The 9,132-nt window shown below is 49.4% G+C and overlaps 2 protein-coding genes across 2 annotated transcripts; one reads left to right on the top strand and one right to left on the bottom strand.

The window, feature by feature from the left end:
• The first annotated feature begins 104 nt into the window (after window positions 1–104).
• LOC1273983 (uridine diphosphate glucose pyrophosphatase NUDT14) lies at window positions 105–1,084 on the top strand. Its single transcript, XM_313042.6, has 2 exons — window positions 105–455; window positions 525–1,084. Exons 1-2 carry the CDS (start codon window positions 152–154, stop codon window positions 965–967), a joined length of 747 nt encoding a protein of 248 aa, XP_313042.4. The 5' UTR covers window positions 105–151; the 3' UTR covers window positions 968–1,084.
• On the bottom strand, window positions 1,069–6,707 carry LOC1273984 (NADP-dependent malic enzyme). Its single transcript, XM_061647609.1, has 4 exons — window positions 5,939–6,707; window positions 2,442–3,843; window positions 2,060–2,354; window positions 1,069–1,976 (listed from the first exon to the last, which is right to left on the bottom strand). The coding sequence occupies exons 1-4, from the start codon at window positions 5,956–5,958 to the stop codon at window positions 1,813–1,815; spliced, it is 1,881 nt and encodes a 626-aa protein (XP_061503593.1). The 5' UTR covers window positions 5,959–6,707; the 3' UTR covers window positions 1,069–1,812.
• Window positions 6,708–9,132: the final 2,425 nt, after the last annotated feature.

The following is a 9,132-nucleotide window of genomic DNA, read 5'->3' on the forward strand; positions in this document are numbered from 1 at the left end:
TGAAATAATAGAGAAATGCATTTGGATTAATTTAACATAAACCATTCCTGTCCCATTCGACTAACACTATGGTAATGTGGCAAATCACGAGGTGCAGCTATATGTATCTTGTGCGTTGCTATTTGTTGTCCCGTTTTTTGTCTTGGTTGTTATGTCAATAATATTTATTTTTCGTTATTTGTTCAAGGGCAGCATAACATGTTACCGCAGTAGTGCTGTGCGACGAGGACTACATCTAAAAGCTTGCCAACCCCGACCAGCAATGAATAACATTACCGACATACACTACGGGCCACTGCCGGCGGATTCGCCCTACGTGAAGCCGTTCCGCTTCCACTACACGCAGAACGGGAAGCAAAAGTCGTGGGACCTGCTGAAGGTGCACGATTCGGTGTCGATCGTGATTTTTAACGTTACCCGGAAGAAGCTGGTTTTCGTCAAACAGTTCCGACCTGGTAAGTACCGTCAGACTCTTTCCACTTTAGACTGTCCCCAGCTTTAGGCTCACTTTCACCCGTTTGCAGCCGTTTACCATGGCATCATCAGTGGCGATGGGGTGGAGCCGGGCAGCATCGACATGAAGAAGTACCCGCCGGAGCTTGCCGTCACGATGGAGCTGTGTGCGGGCATTATCGATAAACCGATCTCCACGATCGAAATCGCCCGCGAAGAAGTACTGGAAGAGTGCGGCTACGACATCCCGGTGGAGCGCATCGAGGAAATCATTCGCTATCGTTCGGGCGTCGGAACTTCCGGTGCCGAGCAGACGCTGTTCTACGCGGAGGTCACGGACGAGGACAAGATCGCTTCGGCCGGGGGCGGAGTGGACGACGAAATTATCGATGTCGTTGAGTACGATCTGGAGGAGGCTCGAAAGCTCACCGACAAGGGGACGGTAATAACCAGTCCGCCGTCCTTCTTGTTCGGATTGCTATGGTTCCTGACGAACCGTGCTCCAAAGAACTAACCTACTGTGATAGAGAGAGAGAGAGAGAGAGAGCCGGAGCCATCCACAGGAGGCATTTTCCGTTGTTTTGCGAAAGCAAATAAAATAACATAACACTCACGTTCTCCTTCCAGAGCATTTAACGGTGTCTGACAGAATGGTTCATTTTATTTCAAGTATCGAATACCGAATCGATTAGCTCGGTAAGTTTTTCTTGCTTTGCTTTTAGCCGTATTTTAGCATTGACAACAAACTAGTGTGTGTGTGTGTGCGGATGTGTGTATGGGTGGCAGCGCTAGTCGGTTCAACTCCAGCAAAACTAGACGAATTCCACTCAACATAGTTAAACTATTTGCTAGCCGCACGTTCTCCGTCTGTGTAGCAATTTCGTTCCGTTCCTTTTTAAGCAATTTTGTCTATAAATCGGACCGATGAACCTCGTTTGCCGAATCCGGGAGCACTGTGGTGAGACAATTTTCCAACCAATCACATAGGTTAACAGCTAATCGTAAACGGGAGTGGATCTTTTGGTTATTAGGTAAAAAAGGAACATAGTTACACATCTCCCACGTTATCTCTCTCTCTCTTTCTCTACGGTTGCAGTCAGCTTCCGGGATTTCCGGGTCGTAGTGGCATCACCCGCACGCACACAAACGCCGGCAGGATGGCAGAATGGTAAGGTAGTGGTGGTGGGACTGCTGCTGCCCGTCTTGCAACTGCCTTACGAACAGTGCGCAAAAATGGATTAAAATAAATAAATGACCTAATTGACGCTGACAACATAAATACTGGTGGAAACTGATGCAGATGGAAATTAATTAAACTTCCCCACCAAAGGGCCATTGTTGTGCTGCCGCCGCAGCCTATTATGCCTGCAGTTTGGTCGGATTGATTTCCCGCGTTTTCGATGATTCGTGCTGCTTCGGCCATGGCCAGGTGACGGGCATGGCGCTCTGGTAGTTGTAGTTGTACAGGTGCGACTCAATGTACGACTTCTTGTCCTCCGGCTCGGGGTAGGTCGAGGCGAGACCTAGATAAAGAGACGCGGTAAGTTAGAATTTCTTCCAAATCTTACAGCCAAATCTTCCACCACTAATCCACCCATTTGCTTACCCTTCTGATATGCGTAGTTCGTAACGCCGACTGCGATATCCATCGAACACTCCTTAATGGCACTTAGCGGAGGGTAGAGCGAACCCTTCTCGAGGTCCGCCTCGGATACGTGGTCCGCGACGACCTGGGCAGCGATAAGGAACATGTCCTCCGGGATGTGGTGCGTGCCGGTAACGATGACACCCAAAGCGACGCCCGGGAAGATGTACGCATTGTTGCCCTGGCCGGTGATGAACGTCTTTCCGCCATACTGCACCGGCGGGAACGGAGAACCCGACGCAAAAATGCACCGACCCTGTGGAGGAGAGAAATGGTCGGTTGTAAATATGAAACAGCTTCAGCAACAGCCATCGGGAATCATCCCACAGCCCACCCAACGTACCTCGGTATTATCATAGGCCGCCTGTGCCGTACACTCTGCCTTGGAGGTCGGGTTGGACAGGGCGAAAATGATCGGCCGCTCGTTGAACTGGCCCATCGCCTGCAGAATCTCTGGCGTAAACGCGCCGCCCGCCGCGGACGCACCGATCAGCACCGACGGTTTCACCTCCTTCACCACGTCGGCAAAGTTCTTCATCACGCCGTGATCTTTGGCATAGTACGCTTTGTGCCCGCCGAGCCGACCCTCCGGGCGGCCCTTCGCCAGCAGACCGTCGATGTCGAACATCCAGATCTTGTCGCGCGCCTCCTGCAGGCCCGTGCCCTCCGCCTGCATCGCTTTCACCACCAGATCGGCAATGCCGACGGCCGCCTCGCCCGCACCCAGAAACAGGAACGTGTTGTCCGAGATGCGCTTGTTGGTGATGCGCTTCGCAGCCAGCATGCCCGCGACCGCGACCGAGGCCGTGCCCTGGATGTCGTCGTTGAACGTGCAGTAGGTGTTGCGGTACTTGTCCAGAAAGCGGAACGCGTTGTGGTTGCCAAAGTCCTCGAACTGGATGAGCGTGTTCTGGCCGTACCGCTTCACGACCGCCTGCATGAACTCGTCGATAAACTCGTCGTACTCCTTGCCCTGCACGCGCTGGTGCCGCAGCCCAATGTACAGCGGATCCTCCAGCAGGTCCTTGTTGTTCGTGCCGACGTCGATCACGATCGGCAGACACTGGTGCGGCGGGATGCCGGCGAGCGCGGTGTACAGCGCCAGCTTGCCGACCGGGATGCCCATGCCGCACGCGCCAAGATCGCCCAGACCCAGGATGCGCTCGCCGTCCGTCACGACGATCGCGCGCACGTCCGGTTCCGGCCAGTTGCGCAGCACGTCGAACACGTGACCCCGGTCGTTGATCGTCACGAACAGGCCGCGCGGTCGCCGATAGATCAGGCCGAACTTTTGGCAGGCCAGCCCGACGGTGGGCGTGTAGACGATCGGCATCATCTTTTCCACGTCCTCCGAGATCAGTCGGAAGAACAGCCGCTCGTTGCGGTCCTGCAGATCGACCAGGTAAAGGTACTTGTTGAGGTCTTCCTGGTAGCGCGAGATCGAGATCCGGCACAGCTCCAGCTGCTCCTCCTGCGACTTGAAGCGGGCCGGCTGCAGCCCGTGGATGCCGAGGATCTGGCGCTCCTCCAGCGTGAACGCGAGCCCCTTGTTGAGGCGCGGATCGCGCAGATGGTCGATGCCCTGCACCATCGACGGCACGATGATGTCGCCCGTCACCTCATGGTAGTCGCGCGCCTGGAACGCCTGCACCGCCGCCGATGTGGCCGCCTTGGTGAGCGACTTCTTCGGCGAGGCGGTCCCGACCAGCGTCCGCAGCGCGTCCACCGTCTGTTTCGCGTTCAGGCTAAAATGGTAAGACCAAAATGGAGAAGGATGTTAAATAACGACCAAACCTTTCGGAACACTGATGCACCCGCTCAAAGACCAGTTAAAAATAAAAACAAAAAAACCCGCCCCATGGTTGCCCTTGTTGGCGAATGCTCGCGAATAGAAATAGAGAGACGAGCGAAGGGCTCGACCCACACCAGCACCGGGAACCTTGGGGCAGGTTCGACTCGGATACACGGAGCAAATGATTTTCCGCCAGTGTCTCTTTGTTGCAGGGCATCCTCATCTCATTCAGCTGATCATCTGAGTGTGAGCTTCTTTGCTAAGGTCGAGGTTTTCGTCTGAAACCACTCGGAGACATACACACCAAATCACGTCCCCTTTGCTGCTGCTGTTTTGGTTTGTTCCCGCTTGTTCTATTTTTGGTCCAATGTTGTGTTGTGGACGACAAAAGTACCAAACCGTGCGGCTAATCGAAGTAGGCCCCTGAAAATAGATTCCTTTGCCGGTGGGACTAAGCGTCGGCACTGGTGTGCAAATGCTTCCAATGTTGCCCATTCTACACATTCCGATGTTTGCATAATTCTAACGCAGCAGGATTGCGGGTTGAATCTCGCTAAATCCGGTCCACCCGGAGCCAGTCCAGTCGGTCGTGTGCATCGCAGTGCTGTGCTAATATCATCTATCAATCGATCGCACAATCAACTTATATCGCCCACTTGACACTCATCATCCGCGCGCGGGTAAGTGACCTTTCTCGCACTCTACCCGTGCCAGCAGTATCGATCGATGCCGTGTGCCATTAGTGCCCCGAAGGTGGTTTGTTTACCACGATTGGGCGCGCGGGGGCGAGTTTCACCTTTTTGCTTGTACGCATGTGCGTGGCAGGAAACTCCGAAGCATCGAAGCAGCTGTGGGACCGGAGGCAGATAAAGTCTAACAGGTCGAACTCGCTCGCTGTGTGATGCGCCTCTTTCAAGGTCATGTGATGGTGTGACTGTTGTCCAGGGCAGGGGCATATCTCGCGCAAATAGATACCATCGTACCACCACACACAAATACACACACTCACACACACCTGCACGGTTATCCGCGGAGGAAGATTAGCTGGCTCGTGGCAAAAAAGGGTGGGGGGTGGCTGCGATGCAATTGGAGGTGAGCAATTTTCCCATTTGCTGCGCCACTCCTGCGCCTCACTTCAGCATATCTTTATCAGTCCCTCGCCCCGGTCCCCGCACCGCCAGCGGAACGGAACGGAAATGGCAAGGTGCTGCTGTGTTTCTGCTCCAATAGCAGCATCGCTCACATGACAAACACGTACTGCCGGAGAGCGCGTTACTCATCCGTCATAGCTAGCGCGTGCTTCATTTTAGCGAGAAGTTTTATCTTTTGCTTTGCCATGCTCGTTTTATCGCACTGCCACCCGCTGTCGCTGTCGAAGGTATCACGTTGCAGTGCATCAATTAATTCAATTGTATACAAACATTTACCCCCGCCCATGTGTACCCTCCCACCGCACCACACCCGCTCTTGACAGTTGCTATCCAACACGCGCTCTCTGATAAAAATAAGTTCGACACAATCCACGCTTTCTTCTTGTCCGCTTCTTCCTCCCTGGCAGGCAGGCAGGCAACGCATCTGGCCATCGTTTGTCATTTGTGCTGCACTTCCTAAAACGAATGCCAAAACGATGGGGATGGGTCGGAGGTGGAGGTTTTCGTTGCACGTTTAGGTCACTTGCGGGGAAAATTGGATACACTTCAAATCAGTTACGTCATCCTATTTTCTCGCACACCGCATACACATTTACACATACACATGCGAGCGCTGCTGGGAAGGCCAATCGGGCAAACCGTTGCTTTGTACAATGTAGGTCTCTCCCCGTCCGTTCTTCTTCACACTTCCATCGATACGCAGTTTCACACGCGTGGTGATATTTCGCCTACCCTTTTGTCTCCTCGTTCTCGGGGACTCTGACGTGGGGAAGAACGGATGATTCCCCTTTCGAATGGGTACCATCCTCCCGGTGGTCGTAACAATTGCACCGCTCGACTTTGCTACGATTACAAAACACACCGTCAACGTAATGGGCAAGTTGCTTCCCTACTTACATAACGCTTCGAGCCTGCATTTTTCGTCCTTTTGCTGTACGCACGGCAAACGTGTGTGAACCGGTTGGTGAAAGAGCTGTGCGGTGCTTGCGAACGGTGCTGCTGCTGCTGCTCCTCCGTCAATTCCGTGAACACAGACGTGGGGGGAAACTAGAGCGGACGGTGCGAGCTTGGATTGCGTGGCAGCGTACTCCGGGCGAAGATCCTACCGGGCGTTATCCTGCGAGCCAGACCAAACCAGACCAGACGACCTACGACACACACCACAGAATGGCTTGAGACCACACTAGATTCCTTCGTTCAGACGAGACGCGTTTGCTTCTCTTGCGGCTGGCTGTTCGTTCTTTCCTGCTTCTCAGTGCCTGCTAGGGGTGCTCGCGGAACCGCGACAACGCGTTGTGTGCGAACGGCGCTCGCAAATATCGTACGGCGAAAGAGAAAATAGAGCGACGGTTGGGTCCGTCGTGAGCGAATAAATAATTCGCAAAGAGCATAAATGCTCTATTCCGACGGATGCTCTCGCATGCGGCACTGTGGGAAGATATGGAACGATGAGTGGAAAGATAGTGTGTGTATATTTTTATCGACGGAATATCGTTCTGCCCATGATGTTTACCAATACCCATGAGTGTTGCATGTGAAACAAAGCGATTTGTTTCATGTTTCTTTGTGGTAGAAACAGTTTAAAAAGCATTTGCAAACTAAAACGGATGCATACTCTCCCATCATTTTTATGGGCAAATACGTGAACAGTTTATGAAAAAAATATAAAAAGTTGAAAATGCTGTCATTGAACAAATGTTGCAGCAACATTTTCTTAAACCAGGGCCTAAGAATATTCTTTAACAGCATATTATTTGTACCTATTAGTGATGGGCGTTTCGGAGCGCATCAACGTCCCGGAACCTTGGTTGGTTACTTTTGCCCGGAGCCGGCTCCGCACCAATTGCCCCAGAACTTGTTCCGCACCAGCGGCTCCGGAGCCGTTAATTACCGTGATTAATACGCCTTTTCAATGGCAGCGATGGGCAGCGCAATGCGGTGCAGTTTGAAGCCGGCTCCGGAGCTGTGGGTGCGGAGCCGTTGGTGTGGAGCCGGCTCCGGAGCCGTCTTGCCCATCACTAGTACCTACACTAAAATACTTTCCCTAAAAGCAGGTATTACCCGATATACGCCAAACTCGATATACGAGATTTTGCTATATGAGATTTTCTTAATTTGACAGTTCTTTGAGCAAATTGTACTGATTTGACACATAAAATTTGAAAAGCAAAATAAATGTCCTTTCAGTCGAATTTTAAAAACCATTTTAAAAGGTACACAATTGTAATATGCGGTTGAAATCACATAAAAAAACTATTTAAGTGGCTAAAACCTATCACTTCAACATAAATAATACTTGCTATAACTTGACTAAACATCTCGAAATTCGACTTACGCTAATATTCGATATACGTTATTGCCTCCGGTCCGCATTAATAGCGTTTATCGGGGAATACCTGTACAAACGTATGATTAGTATCAAACAATTATATTTGAGGAATTTGTTTTTTTTCAGTTTGCGTATGTATTTTGCGGTAAACTGGTAGTTAGTACTAGCGATGCAAAATTATTTAAAACAGAACTGAACTAGAATCTTCACAGAAAGGAACTCAACGAATAAACAAATGTTTTATGGAATATGTTTTCTTAGCTAAAGTTTTTTTTGTTTTAAGATCTTGCAAAAATTATTAAACAAAAAAAACTATTACTAAAATTATGTTAAATACCAAATAGGGTTTTTATTTATCTCGTATATTCACGGTGCGTATGCAATGATTTTTCAATTTGTGTCAATTGATTGATTTTGGCCGGTTTGGTGGTACACTCGCTCCACTCATAATGCCCTTCATGGGTTCAAGCCCCGAGTGAACCGTGTCCCCATACATAAGACTGACTATGCTGCTATCGGTAATCAATAAGACACTGAATGGCAAGCCTAGTGGAAAAGACAGGCCTTGACCGACAACGGTTGTTGTGCCAAAGTAGAAGAATAATTGATTTTGTTGCAATGAAATTTTCAATTTATTCATTAGTAGCACAAGAATGTGGTCGGCTAAATATGCCTGTATTGCATGTTGCATGCCTTCGGTACAATGTTGGCACAAAACAGTATCTGTTTAATTTTATTCGAACCTAAGTTCGAGAGGATGGCACTAACATCCTAGGTTCGGAGTTGTCATCATTAGATAGTACTTACGACAAAGAAACGATACAGAAAGGAGACAGATACCTCTGAAGACTGTGTCTTGTAAACAACTTAGATTACAATTTTTCCTCGTTAACTGAAGAACATCTTTGTCAAAACGTTATACTCTTTTAGAGCATCGCTGTTTGTTGTGTGCAGTAGGGAATACGTAACACTGACCTTCCGAAATACTGCTACGACTTAAGTCGATCAGCAAACCTATGCGCAGTTAAAGAGGTGTTGGTGACAGGAAACCGTGGTGTTAGTTGAATTGTTTACCGAACTTCTTCACTTTGCCTCACCGTGAAGGACAAAAACCAGAGCAAAGCACAGTAAAGAGAGCGAAATAAGCTAGTCACGGTAATGCGTGCCGCTATTTTTCTCACCAAAGCCACTTCTCACTGGCATTATTCTTTATTATTATCGTGCGATACAGTCAGCTGGTGGGTCGTTGTTTTGATTCGTTGTTGTTTTCCTGATTTTTTTTGTTTTACCATAGCTGATAAAACCGACGCAGGTACGCACGGCCCTTCTTAGGCAAGCAACAGGCTTGCTGTGTATGGTATAACGGGCAGTGATAAAAATAAATTAATCTTCGACGTAATAGCACCGACAAACCGACGTGACACTGGCGTTACAAAAGTGTCCCACATGAAAGTACTGTCATTTACCAGTGAGGCGATCACTTCTGTCAAAGTAAGCTCTGTTCACTGCTGCTTCGATGTAAACAACTTTTCTAAATACAAATTGCGAAGGAAGTGTGAGGCACGATTTTGTGAGAATTATTGGACAAAACACCCAGGAAAATCATTTTAAAAGTTTCCAAATCAATGCAAAAGATGTGAGAAGTACATAACACAATACGGATTGGAATTTGCGAAGAAAAACAAAAAGGGGATTTAGCAGATTCTTCTCTGTGTCAGTGTAGTAAGCGAATCATTATAGAGATGGCGCTAGTGTTTAACGT

Source organism: Anopheles gambiae, chromosome 2 (genome assembly GCF_943734735.2).
Source record: "Anopheles gambiae chromosome 2, idAnoGambNW_F1_1, whole genome shotgun sequence".
Classification (NCBI taxonomy): domain Eukaryota; kingdom Metazoa; phylum Arthropoda; class Insecta; order Diptera; family Culicidae; genus Anopheles; species Anopheles gambiae.

Bases quoted from the DNA above. Each gene is read 5' to 3' on its own strand.
- LOC1273983 (XM_313042.6), top strand. From the start codon at position 152: ATGTCAATAATATTTATTTTTCGTTATTTGTTCAAGGGCAGCATAACA. The intron at 456-524 runs GTAAGTACCGTC...ACCCGTTTGCAG, and splicing joins CGTCAAACAGTTCCGACCTG to CCGTTTACCATGGCATCATC.
- LOC1273984 (XM_061647609.1), bottom strand. From the start codon at position 5,958: ATGCAGGCTCGAAGCGTTAT. The intron at 3,844-5,938 runs GTAAGTAGGGAA...TTACCATTTTAG, and splicing joins ATGCAGGCTCGAAGCGTTAT to CCTGAACGCGAAACAGACGG. The intron at 1,977-2,059 runs GTAAGCAAATGG...CTCTTTATCTAG, and splicing joins GAACTACGCATATCAGAAGG to GTCTCGCCTCGACCTACCCC.